General features: G+C 46.7%; 1 protein-coding gene across 3 annotated transcripts; it reads right to left on the bottom strand.

The window, feature by feature from the left end:
• On the bottom strand, positions 1–23,898 carry Acox1 (acyl-CoA oxidase 1). 3 transcript variants are annotated; one of them, XM_051180886.1, is made up of 14 exons: positions 23,732–23,898; positions 23,409–23,568; positions 12,891–13,051; positions 11,111–11,218; positions 8,997–9,116; positions 8,568–8,683; positions 7,600–7,769; positions 6,587–6,749; positions 4,836–5,026; positions 2,452–2,631; positions 2,230–2,335; positions 1,858–2,001; positions 1,519–1,725; positions 1–910 (listed from the first exon to the last, which is right to left on the bottom strand). In XM_051180886.1, exons 1-14 carry the CDS (start codon positions 23,838–23,840, stop codon positions 860–862), a joined length of 1,986 nt encoding a protein of 661 aa, XP_051036843.1. In that variant the 5' UTR covers positions 23,841–23,898; the 3' UTR covers positions 1–859. The 3 variants fall into 3 exon arrangements, with proteins under 3 accessions (XP_051036843.1, XP_051036853.1, XP_051036861.1); XM_051180896.1 differs by lacking the exon at positions 12,891–13,051 and adding an exon at positions 17,300–17,460; XM_051180904.1 differs by lacking the exon at positions 23,732–23,898 and adding an exon at positions 17,300–17,460 and having other exon boundaries at positions 23,409–23,557.
• Between the last annotated feature and the right edge of the window lie 50 nt (positions 23,899–23,948).

Consider the following 23,948-nt stretch of genomic DNA (forward strand, 5'->3'; position numbering starts at 1 on the left):
TCTGGATTGTCCCAGGAAATTTACTTAATGAAGTCACCAAAATACGGCAGTGCCACAGCAGAGGGCTCTTTCCCTATACTCAATCTATAAGGAAGAAACGGCTACTATCTTTATTGTCTCTTTCAGGAGAAGGCAAGCAGGAAAGATAGAACATCAGCCACCGTGACTGAAGTCCGGGCAATGGCCAAGTAAGTAAAGATAACTATGCCTAGTATGTTAGAGAGTGGGGGCCAGGTGCAACACTGCTCTGACAGGAAAGGTAGCGCCCAGTGGATGGCCATTCCGACCAGGGCTTGCGGTTCCTAGGTGGGCGTGTGTTGGAGGGGTCTTGTTGGCGATGGCGATGAGAAAGTTCGTAGAGTGGCACACCCACACAGCAAGCAGCAGTGGCGAATGTGTGCACCAGCTGCACACTCACACCAGGGTTTCTATAGCCCCAGACTGTTTTTAGTGTAGATTATTTAGGCTGGAAAACCTGGAAAGTTCCACCTTAGAAAATACCGTTGCTTTAAAAAACATATATCCAATGATTAGCAGTAAAAATGTGAAAATAAGTAAGGATTTAGTAGTTAAAACTGTGTTAATTGCTCAGTCGTGGCCTACTGGGGTTAGCAGTAGCACAGATGGAAATCAGACCACAGGCGTGAAGCCAGCCCTGTGAGTACTTAAGAGTGTGTTACTGCATTTAAACCATACTGAATTCCTCATTTCATCTCTACAGTCTGCTCATTTCTCTTTAAAGAGGAAAAAGGCCAACCCATCAGTTGCTCTATAGCTACACAAATTTGATGAAGATTTCACAAGGATTAGTGAGGAGGAGGAGAGATTTCCTGCCACTTTCTGAAGCATGGCAGGAAGCTCAAAGCTTGGACTGCAGGGGCTTCAAGTGCTTGTAGTAAGACTCGTGGACCTGCAGGGAAAGCAGAGACAGCAAGTAAGGGGCTTCCCGTGTAAACTAGCATTCATCTTTAAACAGTAACAGCACAACTTTTAACTCAGAAACTACACGGACCTTATACACAAAGAAATACAGATTATTTTTTGTCTTGTTTTTTAAGCCAGGGGCCCATTATATAGCCCTAGCCGGCCTCAAACTCACAGAGATCTGCTTGCCTCTGCCTCCCAGTGCTGGGATTAAAGTGTGCCCCACTATGCCCAGACTTTATTTAAAAAATAAATATATAAATGTATGTATTGAGTCTTACTCTGTGTGTGTATATGTTAGCATGTTCCTGTGTGTTCAGGGGCCCAATGACATCAGAAAGTGTGTTCAATCCCCTGGAGCTGGAGTCACTATGTGGGCCACTCAACATAGGTGGTAGGAACCAAATCCAGTTGGAGCATCAAGTACTCTCCAGCCCTCCTTATCTATCTGACAAAAATCAGTGGGTCAGGGGTGCCACTCAGTGACAGAGCCCTTGCCAGCCTCTGCCAGGGCACCCCTGGGCTCTCAACTAGTACCGCGTAGAATTAGGTGAGAACTTTAGAAGCTGGAAAGACACTTTTTGCTTGTTTTACCTCCGTTTTGTTCAGCGGGGATTTCTTGGCCCACTCAAACAAGTTTTCATATACATTCCCGTCATAGCGGCCGAGAATGGAGCCGAGTGTCATATCCTTAAAATCAAAGGCATCCACCAGAGCAACAGCATTGGGCCGGATTAGTGTGAGCAACTCCAGGATCCGGCTGTTTACTTGTGACATTTGAGCCGTGGTGATGATGTTCGCCTAAGGAAAAAAATAAAATAAAATGAATGAGTAAAAATGTGCAGACTAGACATTTATACACAGAACTGTAAAACAGACACCTGCTTAAAATCAAACAGACAAGCACAAGACGACTTCTTTGAAAATACTGACCTCAAGAAAATCTCCTCCCTTGTGGCTGATCCCATACAGAGAATATAAGAAGCACAGATTCCGCAGGACAGCCTGGGCAGCTCTGTCTTGGATCTTGGGGAGTTTATCTGAAAACAGCTTAACTGCCACATAGTGGCAATGGGCCTAGAGGGAAGACAGACAGTGGCGTGTGGGAACCCTGGAAAAGGCGGGTGTGGTGGCTTGTGTCCAATTCCAACACTCGGGCGGCGGGAGCAGGAGGGCTGCCCTGACTCAAGGTCAGCCTTAGCTACTTGGTAAGCTCCAGAGCAGCGGGTTAGTGAGGAAGGCCGCCACAGTGACCTGGGCATGAAGAGAGAGACAGCAGAGCACGGCGAGGGAGCCACCACTGACCTCACTTGCGCGAACGAGGTCAACGGAAGTTAGGTTCCAGGCTACTTCCTTGCTCTTCCTGTGACTCATGTGAGTCTGGAGGTTTTTTGCAGCAATTTCTACCAATCTGTTAAGCAAGAAGGAAGAGTAGGGAGCGGAAGAAACCGTCTTGGTCCTCACTCCTCTACGTGGCCCCAGCCTGGAAGGCCCCACAGCTGGCCCCTTACTCCCGAGGGAGCTCACCTGGCTGCACGAAGCTTGTAGGCTTCAGTCAGGCTGTCCAGGCTGTTGATGTCCACCAGAGCTGGCCAGACTGCCACCTGCTGTGGTTGGATACGCTGACTGGGCAGGTCATTCAAATAGGACACCATGCCACCCACCAACTTCCCAGAATGCACCTGGTCATAGATTTTCATCAAGAACCTAGAAATCACCAAAACACATGTTTTAGTAGCTAATAAAATGATTTCACAGTTTGACTGTTGTGCTGGCTAACTTTAAGTCTACTTGATATATGCTAGAGTCATTTGAGCACAGGGAATCTAAGAAAATACCTCCATAAAAATAGGGTGTAGGCAAGCCTGTAGAGCTGTGGTTTTCAACCCGTTGGTCACGACCCCTCATCAGAAAACAGGTATTTACATCACGACAGTAAGCAGCAAAATGACAGTTATGAGGCTGTGACGAAGTGTTATGGTTGGGGTCATGACTGCATGAGGACCTGAGTTAAAGGGCTGCAGCAAGAGGGGTTCAGAACCAGCACTGCAGAGCATTGCCCTAAGTCAGTGATTGTGTCTGTGTATCATCCCTGTGCTAGTAGTGCTAGATTTCTATAAGAAAGCAGGCTGAGACCTGGGTGGTGGTGGTGTGCACCTCAGGAGGCAGAAGCAGGTGGATCTCTGTGAGTTCAAGGACAGCCTGTTCCACAGAGTGAGTTCCAGGATAGTCAGGACTACCCAAAGAAACTGGTCAGGAGAAACAAAACAAAAACAAAAAGCCATGGGGAGCAGCCAGTGAGCAGCACCTTCCTGGCCTCTGCATCAGCTCCCGCCTCCAGGTTCCTGTCCTGACTTCTTTTGATGATGAACAGCAATATGGAAGTATAAGCCAAATAAACCCTTTCTTCCCCAAGTTGCTTTGACCATAGTGTTTCATCATAGGAGTAGTAACCCTACCTAGGAAAGAGTTGGTATGAGGATAGTGGGGTATTGCTGCGACAGACCTGACCATGTGTTTTATTTGGGGGGGGTGAGGGGGTGAGGGTGGGGGGTGGGGGGGTGTGGAAGGACTTTGGAGCTTGGGGCTAGAGAAGCCATTGGTTATTGGGAGCTCAGTGGGCTGTTCTGTAGGAGCTTGGAAGACAAGAATGTTGAGAACACTATAGATGATGGAAGCCTGGCCTTCCTTCAGAGGGAAGCAAAGACTCTTCCGGGCCTTTTGTGTGAAGAATCTGGGGTGTCTGGTCTGCTGGGGCTGAAGAATCAGCTGTGATTAACAAGAGGCCAGTGTCACTGAGGTGAAGTCTCCTGGGAAGTGTTTGCTCAGGGTCAGCACACAGAGCTGTGGTCTAAAGGCGGCTAAGGTTGTCCTCACGCTGGCAGCTAAACTTGGCAGTGTAAGAGTCACCCAGGTGGTGCCGGTTTTGAAGGCATGAAGGGGTCATGGGGAGCAGCTGAGGTATGGCACTGTGCGGCAGGGTTGGAGTCCCTGAACAGAGCCCAGAAGAGACTGTTGGTGAAGATACAGCCTAGCTGCAGTTTTGGAGATGCCAGCACCATGGAATGACCACCAAGAACAGCAGCAGCCGTGGACCAGAGCCAGCAGAGCCCAGAAACCAATCTGAGTGTGCTACAGAGGGCAGTGTAGGTGGAGGTTCCTTCCTGCCATGTCCCACAGCCACTTTGCCCCAAATAAACACACAGACCCAATGTTAATTATAAAACCGTTGGCCAATGGCTAGGGTTTCTTACTGGCTAGCTCTGTCTTAATTATTAACCCATTTCTATTAATCTAAGTATGTCCATGTGGTCTTATCTTACTGGAGAAGGGTCCGGACCTGTTATTCCTTTCTCCTACCCCAGTGCTCACTGGGTAGCAGAGCTGAAGTGACCCAAGCCCCTTGAAGGAGCCCAGGAGATCATGAGTGAATCGCAGATGGTGACATTAAATTATTTATCTGTTGGAGTTTGGTTTTGCTTTGTTCAGACTGTGCCCTGTCCTGGTTCTTCCCTCTTCAAATGAGGACGTACTAGCTTATTACTTATTTATTATTATTACTTATTTTATAGGTGTCCACAGTCCCCGAGAGACTTTGAAATTTTAAAAGAGATTTTAGATTTTAAGAGATTTGGGATTTTTATAGAGACTGAACTTCTAAAGTGTTTGAAATGGTAAAAGCTTTCAAGATGTAATGTTTTATATTTGTGGTACTTATTGATCTGAGATATTGAGATGAACCAAAAATAAGGAATGGTCATGTCTTAAAAAGCCCCTTCCTCCCCATGTTATGTTGGTCATGGCATTCATCACAGCAACAGTGACCCTAACTAAGACGGAACAAACAAGGAGTTATGACGGAAGCGAGGCCATCCCTGCCTTTCATGGAGCCCATGAAGCCTGCTCCTCACCTGGCCGTCTGCAGCATCATGACCGTGTTCTCCCCCTCGAAGGTGCAGGCCGGGGTAAAAGTGACATAAATATTTGGAATTCCGCTGCTGTGAGAATAGCCATGCCCACCACAAGCCATCCGACATTCTTCGATACCAGCATTGGCTGTCCACGTAGTAAAAGCCTTAAGCCCAGCAGTGAGGGCATGAAGCTAGGGGACAAGTACAGTCCATGAGAACCCTGGCTTAGAACCCACCTTCTAACAGAAAGACACATCCACCTTCTAATAGAAAGACACATCCTCCTGAAGTGTGCTGGTCACTGTCAGAACCAGCTACGTGCATGCCTATGCAGAGACAGTCATCTGTGATCTGTGTGCATGCCTAAGCAGAGACAGTCATCTGTGATCTGTGTGCATGCTATGCAACGGCAGTCATCCGTGATCTGTATGCATGCCTATGCGGAGACAGTCATCCGTGATCTGTGTACATGCCTTCTGCAGAGACAGTCATCCGTGATCTGTGTGCATGCCTTCTGCAGAGACAGTCATCCGTGATCTGTGTGCATGCCATCTGCAGAGACAGTCATCTGTGATCTGTGTGCATGCCTAAGCAGAGACAGTCATCTGTGATCTGTGTGCATGCCTATGCAGTGGCAGTCATCTGTGATCTGTGTGCATGCCTATGCAGAGACAGTCATCCATGATCCGTGTGCATGCCTTCTGCAGATAGTCATCTGTGATCTGTGTGCATGCCATCTGCAGAGACAGTCATCGTGATCTGTGTGCATGCCTATGCAGAGACAGTCATCTGTGATCTGTGTGCATGCCTATGCAGAGACAGTCATCTGTGATCTGTGTGCATGCCTATGCAGAGACAGTCATCCGTGATCTGTGTGCATGCCTTCTGCAGAGACAGTCATCCGTGATCTGTGTGCATGCCTTCTGCAGATAGTCATCTGTGATCTGTGTGCATGCCTATGCAGAGACAGTCATCGTGATCTGTGTGCATGCCTTCTGCAGAGACAGTCATCCGTGATCTGTGTGCATGCCTTCTGCAGATAGTCATCTGTGATCTGTGTGCATGCCTTCTGCAGATAGTCATCTGTGATCTGTGTGCATGCCTATGCAGAGACAGTCATCGTGATCTGTGTGCATGCCTTCTGCAGATAGTCATCTGTGATCTGTGTGCATGCCTATGCAGAGACAGTCATCGTGATCTGTGTGCATGCCTTCTGCAGAGACAGTCATCCGTGATCTGTGTGCATGCCTTCTGCAGATAGTCATCTGTGATCTGTGTGCATGCCTTCTGCAGATAGTCATCTGTGATCTGTGTGCATGCCTATGCAGAGACAGTCATCGTGATCTGTGTGCATGCCTTCTGCAGAGACAGTCATCCGTGATCTGTGTGCATGCCTTCTGTACAGACAGTCATCTGTGATCTGAATCAGCAACGTTCTTACACCTTTCTGAACAGTTATACTTGGCCAAACAGCAAGCCCTTTCTTATATTTTTGATTGTGAGCCTAGCCTTTAATGGCTGAGCCATCTCTCCAGCCCAGTAAGCCCTTTCTTTAAATTCTATTAATAACAATTCTAGCTTGCCATCTGATTGGCATTTAATTTTAAAAATTTCCAAGGTTATGTAATTCCCTTCATGAAATTCCAACATGTAGTTTTTGCTGGATATCTGCCAACAGGCAAACATGAAACCCAAGGGTATCTATGGAAACCTATGGGTATTTACGGAGGGATAAGAAAGTGCGTCCATACCTCGGGCAGCTCACTCAGGTCCCCTTTGCCAATGCTCTCATTAACTCGAAGGTAGGTCTCCTTCATGTACCTTCCTACAAAGTGGAAGGCATAGGCAGTGGCCAGCAGAGGGAAGAGTTTATACTGCTGGGTTTGAAAATCCAAAATCTGTGGTTCTGGTTCACTAACAGAAAAAGGAAAAGCAAAACTTAGTAAATATTTGATTGCATTATCCCGGGTTTCAGTGCTAGTTTCCTGACGCGGCAACTGAATTCATCCTCACATAGGCTCTTCCCATACAACAGCAGCTGTCACTACTGTCATTCCACAAATGGGGGAGCTGAAAGGCTAGGGAATCTGTCAGAGATCACAGAGCTCAAGATGCCAGTTCTTTAACGCTGTAAGGTCATATTATCTTCTTTTTTTCCTTCTCCCTGGTTGTTGGAGATGGGGTGTCTTTTCTCTCCACAGCCCTGGCTGTCCTGGCACTCACTCTGTAGAGCAGGCTGGCCTGAACTCACAGAGACCCGCCTGCAATGGTCTTCTCTACTCTACAGCGCGGCTGTGAGGACAATCTTCTAACCGCCTCAGGAAGACTGGGGCAGCTACTTCTCACAACTACACAGAGACCCAAGCTGGCCAGCTCACAATTCAGAGGATGCTACAAAAGGCTCAACACACTGTGTTCTGACCAATCCTGGAGATGACACAATATAAAGTTAAGTATTTTAAAGTGTTAAGAACTGACAAAGATCCTGGGGTCGAAGATGATCAAGAGAATCTTGTGTATCCAACTGTCAGATAATAAACAATTTTTAAATTATCAGTTTTGTAGGGCTTTTGTTTTTAATTCTTAAAGATAGAAGCAGCTGCCTGCCTGCTCCTGATTCCTTGCCATCACAGATGCTGTGCGTCGGGAGACCCAGCACATGTGAGCCCAGGGGAAGGCGGATGAAGTCCTTACTCTGATCCACCCTCTTAAGAACGGTCAAAGCCAGCCATCAGCACGAGCCCATCTCAGAGCCCACCCTCACCCTGGCTTGATTTCAGACTGGTGCCTCACGGCGCTGTATCGTATGGCAATCGTGCAAGCCTTGGACAGACACCGAGCTGCATCTCCCACGAGGAAGGACCTGACGAACACCATGGTCCCGTATGTCAGCTTGTTATTCAAGGGTTTCACATACGTGCCGTCAGGCTTCACCTGGAAAAATAAAACAGGCCTGAAGTGTCTTTCTGTGAGGCCAAGGGACTGGGCACTGGAACAGCAGGGGTCCTGGCTTCAGGGCCTGGCAACTGGTCTGAAATACTAAATTTCACTCCTGACTCTGACTTTCTGAACCAGATTTTGGGAGCAAGGGCTTGATTTTAAGGCCTGAGTTTAGCCAGGCAGTGGTGGTGCACACCTTTAATCCCAGGGCTCAGGGGGCAGAAACAGGCAGATCTCTGTGAGTTCAAGGCCAGCCTGGTCTACAAAGTAAGTTCCAGTAAAGCCAGGGTTGCATAGAGAAACCCTGTCTTGAAACAAAACATAACAAAAAAGACATGGGCTTGCTATGCAGCTCAGCCTGACCTTGAACTCACTTCCTCTGCTTCTCATGGCACACCGTACTTAGCTCACAATCTGAGTTCCAACTGGCCTTCCAGGCAATTTTCAGTTGCTTAAGGGCTTGACAACTGATATTTCTCACACCCTCCTCAACTGCTTCTAAATTACTGTAGAATAAAAGAAGTCACTGGGCGTTGGTGGCAGCACAGGCAGGCAGATCTCTTCGAGTTCTAGGTCAGCCTGGTCTACAGAGTGAGTTCCTGGACAGGCTCCAAAGCAATACAGAGAAACCCTGCCTTGAAAAACCAAAAAAAGAAAACAGAAGTCGGAAGTCAAAGCATGCCGCCTGCAGCCAACTTGCAAAGGTTGGGGCAGGAAAACTGCTCTGCTTAGTTAGCCAGGGATACATCGTGAAAACTTGACAATGACAGACTTAAAACTAAATAAATATACCTGGGCATATTTCATCAGCATGTTCTCTCTAGGAATACGGTAATTGTCCATCTTCAGGTAGCCATTATCCATCTCTTCATAACCAAATTTGGGGCCAATATCCCCAACAGTAATACCTACCACAGACAACAGAAATGAGATATTTATGCTTTCGAATTCCTTGCCTTACAGTTTCTGCAGTTTATTTATTTTATTTTATGTTTGTGGGTATTTTTTATGCATGTATGCCCATGACCACATGCATGTCTGGTGCCCTACGAGGCCAGAAGAGGGTGTTGGGTCCCCTGGAACTGGAGTTAACAAATGGTTGTGGGTCACCATATAAGTGCTGGAACTGAACCCTGATCCTTTGGAAGATCAGCCAGTGTTGGTAACTGCTAAGTCATCCCTCCAGCCCGGTGTAGTTGACATCAGATGAAGAATCTTTACCTGGCAAGGGCTTGTGGGTCCCAATTTCACGGATAGGGACAACAAAGGCATGCAGCCCATAGCACTCTCCTTGAGTGATGAGCTGGGCAAGAACTATTGCGTGATTGGAAGTCTTCCCAACTGCAACAGCAAGAATGGGGAGGGAGGGTCAGTGTGCTGTTCCTGCTCTTTAATTTTGCTCTCTTCCTTCTTTCCTAAAGGCAGAACCTCAGGGAGTCTCGCTCCTCCTACCTCTACGCCCTCAGACCTGGGATGACAAGTGTGTATGAACCAGCACGCCTGGGCGTGTTTTTGTATTTTTACGGATTACATTTATTTGAGGGAGGTAGCTCATGCATGTAATACGGCACGCACACGGAGGTCTGAAGAAACCCTGTGGGAACCGTTCCCTCCTTCCACCATGACGCCTCGGGACTGAGCTCAAGTCACTGGTGTTGGAGCAAGTACCTTTAGCTGCTGACCCTTTCACTGGCCCTATTCGTGCACTTCCAAATGGTGGAAACTGTAAAGTATGTGAAAGTGTGTCTGCTCCCATGACAATCGCCCACACGGCTTCTGGACGAAACTTACAGCTTTGCTCTTACTTAATTTTTTTGGCAGATAAATCCTACGTTAAAAACAAAGAGATAGGCTTTCAACTTTTTATACATTTAGTATTTGGGTTAGTGTGTGCACACAGCATGGAGCTGGGTGTACATACGTGTGCCACAGTGCCCATGGAAAACAGGGAACAACTTGAAGGACGTGACTTTTTTCCTTCTGCCACGTGGTTTACGGGATCAAAGTCAGGTTGGCAGGCTTGTTCCGAATGTGCCTTTACCTGCTGAGCCAGCCCTCTGGTGCAACGTAGGTGTCTGGCTCCAGGAGCTGTCCCAGCCCTTTAACTCGCATCTGTTCTGGGGAAACCCTTTATTCTATCCATACACTGCTTGTTCCCATCACACAACAAAGTTCTAGTCAGGTGTGCAATTCCAACACTTCAGAGGCAGAGGCAGGTAGATGTCTGTGAGTTCTAGGCTAGCCAAGGCTACACAGGAAAACTCTGTCTCAAACCCTCCCCCAATAAATAAATAAAGACATAAATAAATACTATTTTGAGATATTTAAACTATCTGAGACCAACATGGATTACATGGCAAGACTTTGCCCCTAAAACAAAAAAAAAAGGTGATAGAATCCATCAACTACTAATTACACCTGAAATGGACATCCCAAGGCCATAACTCAGTGTGAACGAAGACACTAAATATACATTCTATATCAAAGTTACTTATAATAAAAATCAGGAATAAGAAATAGAGAAGCTATGCTGTGTGGTGGCGGAGCACACCTTTAATTCCAGCACTCAGGAGGGAGAGGCAGGTGGAGCTCTGTGAGTGTGAAGTCAGCCTGGTCTAAAGTGTGAGTTCCAGGACAGAAATCCTGTCTGGAAAAAAAAAAAAAACAAAAACAAAAACAAAAAAAAAAAAAAAAGAAAAGAAAAGAAAAGAAATAGGGAAATTTATTTTATGTTTTGAAATGGAATCTCACTATGTAGCTCTAACTAGTCTGGAACTCCCTCTGAAGCACAGGCTGGCTTTGAACTCACAGAGATCCACCTGCCCCTGCCTCCTGAGATTAAAGAGGTATACTACCACACCTGGCTAGGAATTTTATTTAATTTAATTTTTTTATTTTTTGAGACAGGGTTTTGCTTTGGAGCCTGTCCTGGCACTCGCTCTGTAGACCAGGCTGGCCTTGAACTCACAGAAATCCGCCTGTCTCTGCCTCCCGAGTGCTGAGATTAAAGGCGTGCGCCACCACCACCTGGGGGAATTTTATTTTAAATGACGACTATGGGAGCTATGGTACGTGGGGATATTTAGAAGAAAAATGGTGCCAAGTATTATAGCCATTACTGTTGTGCTTTACAATACACATAGATATAGCGTGTGCCACAAGAGAATGTAAAACGTCTTGTGATGATAGTTTAAGGGTTTAACTGTTTCTTTCTTACTTCACAATCATATTCTCATATGAGGTCTATATTTAAATATAATCTCGTAAGTCCTCAAGATGTTCAAGAACAACAAAACATTCAACAAATGTTTAAAAAAAAAAAAAAATCAACTTACGTCCCCCAGGCCACCACTTAATAGAAGTCACAGTAGGGCTGTTGAGGATGAACTCCTGGGTTCTGGGGTCGTATGTGGCGGTAGTCTCCAGGCCTCGAAGGTGAGTCCCTAAAGAAGGAGAGCGCATGACCTCAGATACAGCACAGAGGAAAGACCAACAAAACAGACAGCCAGACTCCCTGCCAAATCCTGAAAGTTCCAGAACTCAGAGGAAGCCAAGAACAAGCAACATGTCTGCAGAGGCTGTGAGTGATGGGCACAGCATGAAGTTAACAGTCTACTGGACAGTTCTCCACTGGGCCGCAAACAGAAGCGTCTTGAGCACTTCTAAATGTGTCACACGCATTGGTACTAATAAAGAGAGGACGAAAGGTAGCTCATGCGCTAAGGGCACAGACAGCCACTCTCTTAAATTTACTGCGTGCAACTGTGCCGTGCGTGGGTCCACAGGAGCCACAGCACGCACTCTCCTACCAAGCGGGTCCTGGGAACTGAACTTGGGTCCCACTGTGCTACACTGCCAGCCTGGGTCCCCATTTCTATGTTTCAAAATGACAACTTCAACTCTAGTGAGCTATTTACCTCTGTACTGAGGACAGAGGCAGACCAGCTAGACCTTCTGTGTGTGCGCAACTTCAGAATGGCCTCTAAAGTCGAAGCTAAGAACCGAAGGACGTGAACCCACTATGAAAAGTGACTTCCTGCGACTCTCCTATGGGTCCATCATTGCTTTCTGGGGCCGGGCTCCACCTCCGTGCTCACTGCTCAGGACACCGAGGCAGCTTGTGCTGCTGCAGATGGATGGACACTTCCACTCTGAATTCTACTTGTATACATCGCAATTTGGAAAGCGTTCTAGAAAACTGTGGGTGGCATTCTAATAGTATTGAAACAAATGCTGAGGGCTTTTTAAAATTATTATTTAAAGAAACTACTTTGAGAACACCAGGCTTCACTGAACACTTTGAGACACCTAGAAATTCCAAACTGAGCAGCAGAAACGGACACTTTGTGAGCAACAGCCTTAGATGTAAAAGAAACGAGGCACTGAGTGAGGTCCCTCCAAAGAAGCCTGGTGACACTTTAAAGCTGTAAAGACAAAGTGCTCTCACCTGACAGCTGACCTCAACTGCACACCGCTTTGCATCCCATGAGGAGTCCATGAAATATTGCTCAGCATTAAGAGGAGGCTGCTAGAATATACTTTCTCTAATTCCTCAGAACAGAGCAGGAGGCAACCTGAGATGCCAATTCAGAGCATGAGAGGAACTACCACCTCCAGCCTCGCCTGGTTCAGGAAGACACCTGAGGTGTCAAGTGTATGCAAATACACTTGCCTGAAGTATGGCTTAACTTTTCTAACCTCTGGTCAAACCACCTTCAGAACTTAAAGTACCTATTACTTCAAGGCATATACTGCACATTCTGACTACCGGAAGCTACACATCTCTCTACAGGAAGTCAAAGGGCACCCATACATTAATGTGTCCTTCTGAGGTAATCATCAGGAAGTAACAAACAGACGTGTTCAGAGTCTACACACACAGATTCCACAGACTGCGTGGCTGTAGGCCGTAGGGCATCCCTGATCTTCTGAAGGAGTGTCAAGAAGAACCAGCAACCACGGTGATAACATAACTTCATTCCCACAGCCCAAGCCTAAGCCGGGAGTCGGACTCTGCAGAGGCTCACAGAAACAGCCAGCAGTATCCTGCCGTCTCTCTAATAGGTCTGGCCCGCAGGGCCCGCCCACCCAGAAGGTAGACTAAATACACTGTACCATGACCCATCTCTGTCTGGGCATAAGTGCCCGTGATCTCCAAATTCCAGGCCGGTATGAAGAAGCGCTCTTGCTGTTCTGCGGTGGCCTGGTGAAGCAAGGTGGGCAGGAACATGCCTAAGTGAAGGTCCAAAGGCTCAGGTCGCCCTCGGTGGACAAAGCTTCGAAGAAATACGAAGGACAGGCGATTGAGAGAAGCATCATCATGTGTGTAAGAATTAACAACGTGAACAGACAGAGCAGGGAAGGAGAACAAAATAACTGTGAGCATGAATCAGTCACGTGCACGTCATCGGGGCGGGGAGGGCGCTGCCCGTTTCTGTATTAAGTCACGACTCTCATCCGTATCCATCTTCCCTAGGTGGGCAGGGTGTGGCGGGGGTGGGCGGGCTCCGGAGCACAAACAATGTGCAGTTCAGTGAAAGGGAATGGAGGGGAACAAGGTGTCCCTGGGTGGGGCAGAGACAGGAAGACAGGGCAGTTCCCTCAGGGGTAAAATGAATCCGGGCTACGGGGTTTTCTGAACACGAATTTAGTGAAGTGTCTAGACTGGGATCTTTCTGTTTGTTCAGAAAACATTGAGGTCAGACCCACAGTCTTTACATGACTGACTTCATCGTGTCGAATATTAGGGTCGGCTCTACTGGTGCAAATTAACACAGAAAGGGACAGTGCTCTCCACCCCAACAATTGCAGCAATTAAAGACATGTGATCTCTAGTGAGGACCATAATAATTGCGAATCAGCAGGCCCTGCCGTCCATTTCGATGCATGTAACTATCTTAGAGATGAGCCTGACCCCTCTAAGCTGGGGAGGAGACATGGCTGATTCGCTCAGAAGAGCTCTCCAGGACAAGTAAGTGGCTGTGCTTTCGGCTAACCGTCCACAGGTCACAGTGACGTCCCCACTTCATAAAGAAACGAAGACGAATGGTCAAGTGTCACGGTCGCATCAAAATGATGGTGTCAAACCAGGACAAGGGTTTCGCAACCTAGTCCTGTCTCTGGACTCTGGTTGGCAATCTTAATGGTCAAGCGTGACAGGGGCTGAGGGTGTCTAAAATCCAGAGCTGTCCTTAGAAACATCAAAATGGAAAGATTGGCCACTGGCAGAGTGGGTGGGTGAAAGGGCTGTGCGGACTCTTGGTGCTACCTTCCAACTCCCTATGAATTTGTAATCATTTTTAAATTAGAAAAAAATAGAAACCAATCATGGAACTAGCTGTGATGGTGCGCATCTGTAATCCAAGCACATTGGAAAGCTGAGGCAGGGTTCCAGGTCAAGGCCAGTTTAGGTCACACAGGGAGACCCTACCTTATAACCCAAACCACATGAACCAAATCAAACCACAATGCATGTGTAGATGGCCTCTCCTTCATGCCAGCACTGGGAATGGGGGCACAGCTCAATGGTAAACAGTTTGCCTTGGGTCTGTTCTATCACACAGACAAAAACCAAGCCATGTTAAACCCACGCACCTACACCTAGAGCTCATACAGGAGGCTCGGAGCTGAAATAGGGGTGGCTCCAGGCTGGGGAGACACTCACGGTAGAGGTCATACTTATCATACTTAGACCCCGGCTGAAGAAAGAATACGAAATGCATACTCTATTTTGTTTCTGGGGTTTGCTACTGGAAACTGAGCTCGGGGCCTGGCACACACAGGGCAAGCATCCAACCTCTGAGCTCCATTCTCAGCCTCCAGATACAGAGAAGTACATGTCTACAGCACATTCCAGAAATAAAGGCATACTATTAGAAAACTCTAGAATAAGCTACAGAGAACCAACAGAAGAGAAGCCACTAGTGGAGAAACATACAAATGTAGGAAAATGCTCTCACTCTCTAAGTCAGCATTAGAGGTGAGCAGACCAGAACCAGAAGCTAGAACAATCACAGGACGGACAGACTGGCACCTACTCTGAGGACACCATCCAGCATACAGAATACAATGTCTGACACATAAAGCAGGATTGGAAAAATTATTAGATCCAGTGTTGTGAGAAGATCAATATGCAGACTCTATGTTCATCAATACTCAAAGGCAGGAAAAATCCCTCATCTCATCAAAGAAAATGCAAACAGTACGGGAATGTGTAGCTGCATACAAGCTAGCAACAGGCACCACAACTTGAACTCGTAGGTGTGTATTGATACGGTGAACACAAAGTGGCTACAGAGACAGGTATATTCTGAAGTCACCAGAGATGTGACAAGAGACGACTGTAATCCCAGCACTGGGAAGCTTGAAGCAGGAGAATCTCAGTCCAAAGCCAGTGTGAGCTCTTTACAACAAGAACTCGTATGGAAACAAAGCTGTGACAGATAGCAGAAGCTCAGAGTCTCGGGCTGGCAACAGGAACCATGAAATGAAGCTGGGCGTGATGACGTGTTTGTAACCACGATGCCTGGGAAGTGAGGCAGGAGGACCAGAAGTTCAAGGTCGTTCTTAGCTAAATAATGAGTTCTAGGTTTTCATAGCCTTCGTGAGACCATGTCTCAAAACGCAAAACAAAACAAAATAAAGACTATTTAAAATGTTCATTTCTTTCATTGCAATAATTCATTTCTGATAAAATAGGCTGAACATTTAACCCTAAATACTACACGTTTAAGTACGTGTGTGTGTGTGTGTGTGTGTGTGTGTGTGTGTATTTTTCCTTCCTTCACTGCAGTGCTGGGTTTGAACTGAGAGCCTCTTGTTTGCTAGGCAAGCATTATTACTACACCAGCAAGGAAGGGCTACAGATACCACTCGGGGCAGAGTGTGCTTCTCTAACATCCATCAAAACTGGTTCCATCCCAGCATCAAAACAAAAAGACAGGAAAAAGATGAGAAAATTACAATAACCCAAAACCAAGAAGCAAGTCTCATGGAAGCCCTCAGGGTTCAGTCAGCTGGCAAGAATCAAGACTAACACAGGGGACAGCGGTGGCAACGCAGGAGGGTTAGCGACCCGTTAAACCCGACCTGCCGCCTTCCCATTAAACCCGACCTGCCGACCTGCCGCCTTCCCAGTGTGGGAGGAAGAGAGGAACTTTTTTCCAGTGAGAGGACCCTGCCAATGCTGTCTTCCAGAGCAGCGCCTGTATTACAGAGCTACAGCTCTAAAGCAAAGTGTTACCAGGAAAGAAGGGAAAAGAAACAGACCCTATGAGGTGACAAGTTCTTCAACTGGTCCCCTGCTCTGTAACACGAAGAAGTGTGAGAGTGATTTCCACACTGTCCCTTCAACAGTAGAGGCCTGTAGGGTGCCCTTCCTCTGCCCAGGTCTGGGCCTTCCCAGGAGGCTCACAGATCCTGAACAGGTCTGTCTAGATTTCCTAGGATGCCTTAAGAAGAGGAAAGATACACTCTAGAGCAGCTCTTCTCAACATGTGGGTCTCGACCCCTGGGGGAGTAGGGCTTGCCAAGGACCACCAGAAAATGCAGACATTTACATTATGAATCATAGCAGTAGCAAAATTACAGTTATAAAGTAGCAACAAAAATAATTTTATGGTTGGGGTCAGCACAACTTGAGAAACTGTATTAAAGGAATGTACCACCATGTCCAAAGCTGGCCTCGAACTCACCTAGTTCCTCCTGAGTGCTGGCACTAAAGTCAAGTGCCACCAAACTTGACAGGCAACCTTGTCTTTAAAACAAACAAACAAAAACAACCAAAGCAACCTGGCAGTGGTGGTGCACGCCGTTAATCCCAGCACTTGGGAGGCAGAGGCAGGTGGAGCTCTGTGAGGCCAGTCTGGTCTACAAAGGGTTCCAAGACCCCCTCTTGTCTTGAAAAACAGAAAAACAGTATACAAACAAAAGCCAAAACACACACGCGAACCCAGGTATGGTCTGGGCAAACAGGCCTATTCCACACCGAGTCCACCATCATAACTGCTGAAGTAAGGGTTTGACCAAAACCACTGTAAAAGCCTAATGGACGCACAGACATCCTGGGGAAACGTACGACAGACACCTGGAGGAAACCACAAGGTTCGTTTTTCAAACTGTGGAGCAGATAGCGGTGTCAATGAAAGAGGAGCGTGGTTCTTCACCTTTACCGTACTATTATAATGCGTTCTTACAACTTCACCTCTGGACACCACCGAGGCATTGCCTCTTCCAACAGACTCCCTCACAACCACACACCAACAACAGGTGCTCTGTATGCTTACATGCACCTCTCCGAGCTGCTCAGTAACTGTTAACATGGTTATGCATGACAACAACAGCTTTAAGATGTTCATTGGCCCAAGCCCGGGGGAAATAAACTCAGAAATGGGAACTGGGTTTTGATGCAACAATAAACTCCCACACACATAGAACCAGGGGAGGAAGAAACAAACTAAACGGCAGGGGTCACTTTTCTTGAACTCATGAGGTGGTCACCCCGGGACCATCAGATGTGGACTAACCGTGGCCCATCTCCGTCTGGGCGTAGGTACCAATTATCTGGAGTTCTTGGGACGGACGCATCCATTTCTCTTGCTGAGCAGCGGTGCCCTGATTCAGCAAGGTAGGAATAAACATGGAGTAATTGAGGCCCACAGGCTCCACAAAATTGACCAAATGTAGTCTACAGGAGAGAAAAGAAAAGCATCTCAGCCTCACGCAGGACACGGCGCCCACAGCTCACTCTCTCAATTTATTTAGTGTGTGCCAAGACATGGAGGAAGGAGGCATGTGGACCTCAGAGGGTAGTAAGTGCTCTCCTTCTACCTTTAGGACCCAGAGATCAAACTCCACTTGTCAAGCTTGGCAGCAATAACCTTGAGCCATCTTGCCAGCCCCTCAACCCCACATCCCTGACAAAAAAATCTTGGCCTTCAGGATGAAGAATGGAAAATTGATGACCCATTTTATTAAACTAAATGTAAAATCTACCATTTATTATATAAAGAGCCATGATCCGGATCTTACGTAGCAGCTCTTCTCCTCATAACCTCAGGGCCAGATTCCTTTTGTTTCTCTCTGGTGTAGGATGGACCCTCAGACAGCTAAGCTCCTAGCTCCATATCTGAGCCACAGCCGCAGGCTTCAGAATTTTTGTCTCAGTTTAAAAAAAAAGAAGTCATATATGAACTCTGCACTCAATCCGAAAGAGTGGATGTTGGTTACCGCTGTCCTGACTGCGTGAGTATTTTAGGATGGGTGTGGGCACTGCTGTGTTCCTTTCAGGGTTAACTTGCTTTGAGGATCAAAAGGAATTCCACAATCATTGCTTACTATAGAGCTGTTAGCAAAAGCTCCTGAAAATAATCCCTTTCAATGTTTCGTTTTTCTCTCACTACATAACCCTGGCTGACCTAGAATTTACTGTGGTTCAGCATAGTCTCAATCTCCTGGGAATCCAGCCGGGCAATGGTGGCACACATTTAATCCCAGCACTCGGGAGGCAGAGGCAGCAGGCAGATCTCTGTGAGTTCTAAGAACTAGCTCCAGGATAGCTTCCAAAGCCACAGAGAAACCCTGTCTCGGAAACCCAAAAGAAACAAACAAACAAAACCCTCCTGGGAATCCTCATCCATTAGGGCCCAAGTGCTGAGATTGCAGGCATTCAGCACCACGACACCAAGACATCAAGAATAGTAGATTGGCTAGGGCTGTAGAGATGGCTTAGTGGTTAAGAGAACTGACTGCTCTTCCAGAAGACCTGGGTTCAATTCCCTTCACCCATATGGCAGCTCACAACTTTCTGTGACTCCAGTTCCAGAGGATCCAACAACCTCATACAGACACACATGCAGGCAAACCAATACAAGCAAAATAAATAAACAATCAAAAAAAAAAAAAAAAAAAAAAAAAAAGAAATGGAAAAGTCCTATTCTGTTTCAGAAAGAAGAAGAGTAGAACAGTCTCTGCCTGGATGATGAGTAAAGTATGTATATCAGGGTAAGATCACAGATCACCAAAGGTATGTAATGTAAGCAGTTTAAAAATCGAGCCCAATGGCCAATGACCATTGATTGAGGAAGCTGCACATGACACTGAAATCCAGCCCTCAACCACCTTCTCATCAAACAGAAGCTACAAATCGGACTGAGTGCACCCATCGCGCCTGTGCTTCCCGTGGACCCCCTAGGGGTCCGCTTTGCAGTCTGGCCCAGTGTGCACCCAGAGAACACGGAGTACAAATGCTGTGTCACCTAGCTGACCTTGATGTCTTCTCAAGGGTGAGAGGTGTCACCCAGGAGACCTTGGGCTCACAGGCATGGACTACAGTAGAAAAGGAAGTCTGTCTCTCCGCAGAGGGGCCACCACCTTAAAAGCAGCAACACAATAATTGCTTGCTGGTCTCTTTCTGAAATAACACCACAGAAACCAGTCAGATTCTTCTGCTTTCTATTGGTCACAGCCACTCTGAGACACTCTCTGTGAGGATGCTCTCAGAGACGGATACTGCCAGTCAACCCAAATGTGGTCAGAGTCTGCAGAGGGAGGACCTCTGCATCCTTCGCCCTGGGCAATGCTGCTCAGCAAACATTTGCTCTGATGGCAATGGTTTCAGGTGTATGGTTAGAGCAGAGAGATCACTCTCCAGCTGGGGCAGGACCCTTCGTCTACCATGTTTACCATGTGGAAGGCACTCTGTTCACTGCCCAGCAAGACAGATAAATCACTTTTTGGGCAAATGCCCAAATGTCCCTGAGGTGAATGACTTAGGCAGAAAGATGATAACAGGGCCCCAAATAATGAAGTGCCCTTTGTCTCTGGTTTCTATAACATCACATTCCATTAAGCTGGTGTGGCACATGCCTGTTACCTCAGCAAAAGAGGGGGCTAAAGCAAGAGATCTTGGGTCTGAAGATGCCACTAAGAAAAAAAAAAAAAAAAAAAAAAAAAAAAAAAAGATGGGACACTGGAGAGAAAACAGGATGGAAAGAGGAAGTTAGCACTAAGAGCTGATGAGATGGACAAACACTCATTTAAATCATCCTCCAGAGCAAGACTGGCAGAGCATCCCAACAGGCCCTCTGCGTCCCACTAAAACCACACACTTCCCTTTTCCTTGCCCATACATGCATGTATGTAGTGAGATATCCACCCTGCCCACGCCCACACCTGCCCATGCCCACACCTGCCCATGCCCATTGGGGCTTGGGGACAGGTGGGGGCCGGGTAGATATCTCAGATATCCAGTGGTAAATAAGACTCTGGGGAATGCATGTAAGAGAGAGAGAAGAGGAAGCACAGGAGCCAAAAATGATGACTATGCAATGCACCCACATTTTCACAAGGGAACCGAAAAGGCTTCTGAAACTGGAAGATGTAATTATAAGGATAGACAGCAACACAGAGCTGGGTGTGACAGCATCGTCCTACGAGAGCCCAATGACCCTTGCTGGAATTTCAAGGCCAGCAAGGGCCCTCTCTCTACAGTAGGGACAAGGGGAGTCAGCAGTTAAAAGCACTGGTTGCTCTTCCAGAGGACCTGGGTTCGATTCTTGCACCCACAGGGCAGTTCACAACTATAACTCCAGTTCCAGTCCCAGATCCCAAACTGCTTTTGGTCTCCACCAGAACCAGGCAGGCAAGTGGTATAGACACATATGGATGCAACACATCCATGCACAGCAAATATTGTTTTACAAAAGCAACTTTGTAAAAATAGCAACACATTCTTAAAAAATAAAAATATTAAAAAAAAAAAAAAAAAAAAGAAAACTCCCCAACAAGACATAAAAGATCATCTTAAAGAGAAATATTAGCTGAGTGGTGGCAGGGCACACCTTCGATCCCAAGAGTAGGGAGGCAGAGGCAGGTGGATCTCTGAGTTCCAGGACAGCCAGGGCTACACAGAGAAACTCCATTTTGAAAAAAAAAGAAAACACTAATAAATATATAACAGAGACCAGTAAATGCCATAAATCCCCAGAAACGCCCCCGTTTAGTCAATCCTAGCGCTCCTCCCTTATTTTACAATTAATGGTAATGTTTGGGGGGTTTTTCCTAATTTTTTACTACTAGGTGAAACACACTGGCAACACAGTCTACACGAATGCAAAATAAGCAATCTACAGCAAGTGATAAGGAATTGGGCAAAAAAGGAATAATGCAAGTTTTTCTTGGTGGCACATTAAATTCTGATGTTCGTTACAGTCAGCAACCAAGATATGGGAGTATATGCTCACAGAGGGCCTAACACCACGGTCACTGCCAGGACCAGATTCCAGCCTCCTCCTCTAACTTAAACTGATCTCCCTGTCACAGGGCGTTCAAATGGTTAATATTTCATCAGAGCAGCAGGCTTGGCCCACAGGAAGGACTATGTTCCAGGTCTCTGTGACCTCACTTAAGTCTGGCTGCACAGTGAGCACCCACACAGGCTATGAAACACCCGTATGTGTCACCACTTACAGAACAAAACAGCAACCCTTCTCTTTAATGTTGCTTCGAGAAGGTATAAAATGTTAGCACTTTTCAAGTTTGTAAATCCATCTTAGTCCATCCTGTAACTCTTCCCTAGGATCTATTATTGTACTTCAAAATCCCATGAATTACACACTTTCGAAACAAGAGCAAATGTTTGGAAGCTGGTGAGTATTCTGATTTGAACTGCCAAACTAAACACAAAAAAAGCTAAAATGCAGCTCAGACTGTCTGAAACTGGACAGATACATAAGGATGATCTACCTCCAGGTCCCATGTGCTAGGATTATAGGCACACATCATCATGTTTCTGATTAGTGAGATTGAGTGGAGTCCTGAGGAAGTCTTAAGGGCAAAGCAACCCATTTCAACATGACAGTAATGACCAAATAAGTCACACTGTACCCATGCAAAGGAAGGAGGAATAACCATTGCCACATAAGGGCTTCTGATCATTTGTATCAGCTCTTGAAAACATTATTAATGAAATTTCATCTCTTCAAGTCAGGCAGGGTGGCTCACACCTATAACCCAGCACTTAGGAGACTGAGGCAGGAGGGGTACGTGGAACTGGAGGCTAGCCTGGGCTACATAATGAATTCCAGGCCAACCTATCTCAAAAAAACAAAACAGAACTTTCTGTTCTTGCTCAGGTGCTCTAGATTTAACATAGGGCCTGGGGAGTAACAAGCAAAAGTGAGCTATACTTCTGGTTCAAATTTTTATTTCACTAAAAAAAAAAAAAAAAAGTTGTTTACATACATGAATGCTCCGTTTGCAAGTGTGCCTGCACACCAGAAGAGGGCATCAGGTCCCATTACAGATGGCTGTGAGCCACCATATGGTTGCTGGGAATTGAACTTAGGACTCTGGAAGAGCAGCCAGTGCTCTGAACAGCTGAGTCATCTCTCCAGCCCCCTTTATTTCATTATTTATTTATTTATTTTTATTGGTAATGCTAGGGATTGAACCTAGGAAATTAACTGTGCATGCTGGGCAAGGCTCTACCGTTGAGGTCTACTCCAGCCTCCCAGTTTTATCTTTACTGATGAACACCCCGAAGAAAAGGAGAGGCATGTAGCACAGGATCTGCGCTAGAATGCCCATTAAGGCTAAGGGGGGAGGGGCTCCATGCGTAACTGAGAAGCAGAGTGTAGCGGAGCGAGTGAGAAAAGGACACTTCCCCAGCAACAGGACTGAGGCAGGTTCTGTGCCCTGAGCAACCATTAACGACCGATACTCACATTCAACAATGCAGGGTTCTTAGAATATGAGATTCATTCTGAGACCTGACAATGTTGTCCCATTATCTTACACTCAAGATACACATCATATGACAAATGTGCTGCTATTCCAAGATATTTAATCGCGTGCTCTCCTAACTACAACAGTTCTCAGAAAAGCAGGGTGCCTTTTTCTTCCCTTGTCTTCAGTGCTGACAATCAAACCCAGGGCCTTGTGAATGCGAGACAACCTGTGTCCCACTGAGCCACACCCCTTACAAAGTGCAAGTTCATTTTGCATTTAAATAACTCTCATTGGGATGTTTGGAACAAAACAATTTTTCATTACTATTTGTTTATTCTTTCTTTCTTTCGAGACAGGGTTTCTCTGTATAACAGCCCTGGCAGTCCTGGAACTGGCTCTGTAAATCAGCCTGCCTCTGCCTCCTGAGCGCTGGAATTAAAGGTGTGCGCCACCATGGCCCAGGCACAAAAGAAGGTTTTAAATTAATTTTAAATTGAATTCGTGTGTGTGTGTATGTGTGTGTGTGTGTACATGTGTGGAGTGGCACACAACAGTCACCTCTAGTAAACAGAGGTCAGAGGGACAATCTGTGACTCTGTAATGTGGGTCCTGTGAATTGAACTCTGATCATTAGGCTGGGTGGCCTTTGGCCGCTGAGTAACCACCTCAGGAACCCTTAAACTTAAAAAAAAAAAAAAAAAAGATACAAAACTGAGCATATTCATTCATTATTAGCATTTTACAAACACACCATACTATCCCACTAAAGAACTTAGAAGCAAAAGTAATATTATTTTTTCACGCATAAAACTGAATGATGATGAAACGTTCAATTTGAGCCTTCAAATACTGTGCAAGATAAACAGGCCTCCCCAGACGGTAGCTGCTGTGCTAAGGTACACCTACTTCTTAAACCACATGATTTCTTCGGGGTCTGAGATGCCATACTCCCTCATCTTCTTCACCATAATGGCACTCTTCTTAACAGCCACCTCGTACCGCTGGCTCCGAGTGAGGAAGTTATAGTCTTCGTGCTGGAAGTCTGGGTCGTTCAGGATCATGTTCTCTGCGAGGGAGTTAAATGACATCAAGAGAAACAGCACTCGCCCTCCCTGAATCCCAGCAGATTAGAACCGAGGGCGGGACCCTCCTAACTGGGGGACCCCACTTCACAGGCGTCTGCCGCCTGGGTCGGGGGAACAGGGAGGCCTGGCCCTCTCCGGCCTCACCGATTTCTCGGCGGCGCCGGGTGTTCTCCGGACTGCCATCCAAGATGTGCGTGACCAGCTCCGGGTTGAAGGTGGCGGCGGCCCGCTCCTTGCGCAGGTCGGGGTTCATGGTGGAGGCCGGTGCCGGTGACAGACGAGGTGGCCACAGCAGTGACAGACAGCAAAGACCCGTGTCTGCAGCGACAGCGCAGAGCCGGCCCTAAGAGCTCTGCGGATC

This window comes from Phodopus roborovskii, unplaced genomic scaffold, assembly GCF_943737965.1.
Source record: "Phodopus roborovskii unplaced genomic scaffold, PHOROB, whole genome shotgun sequence".
In the NCBI taxonomy this organism is placed as follows: domain Eukaryota; kingdom Metazoa; phylum Chordata; class Mammalia; order Rodentia; family Cricetidae; genus Phodopus; species Phodopus roborovskii.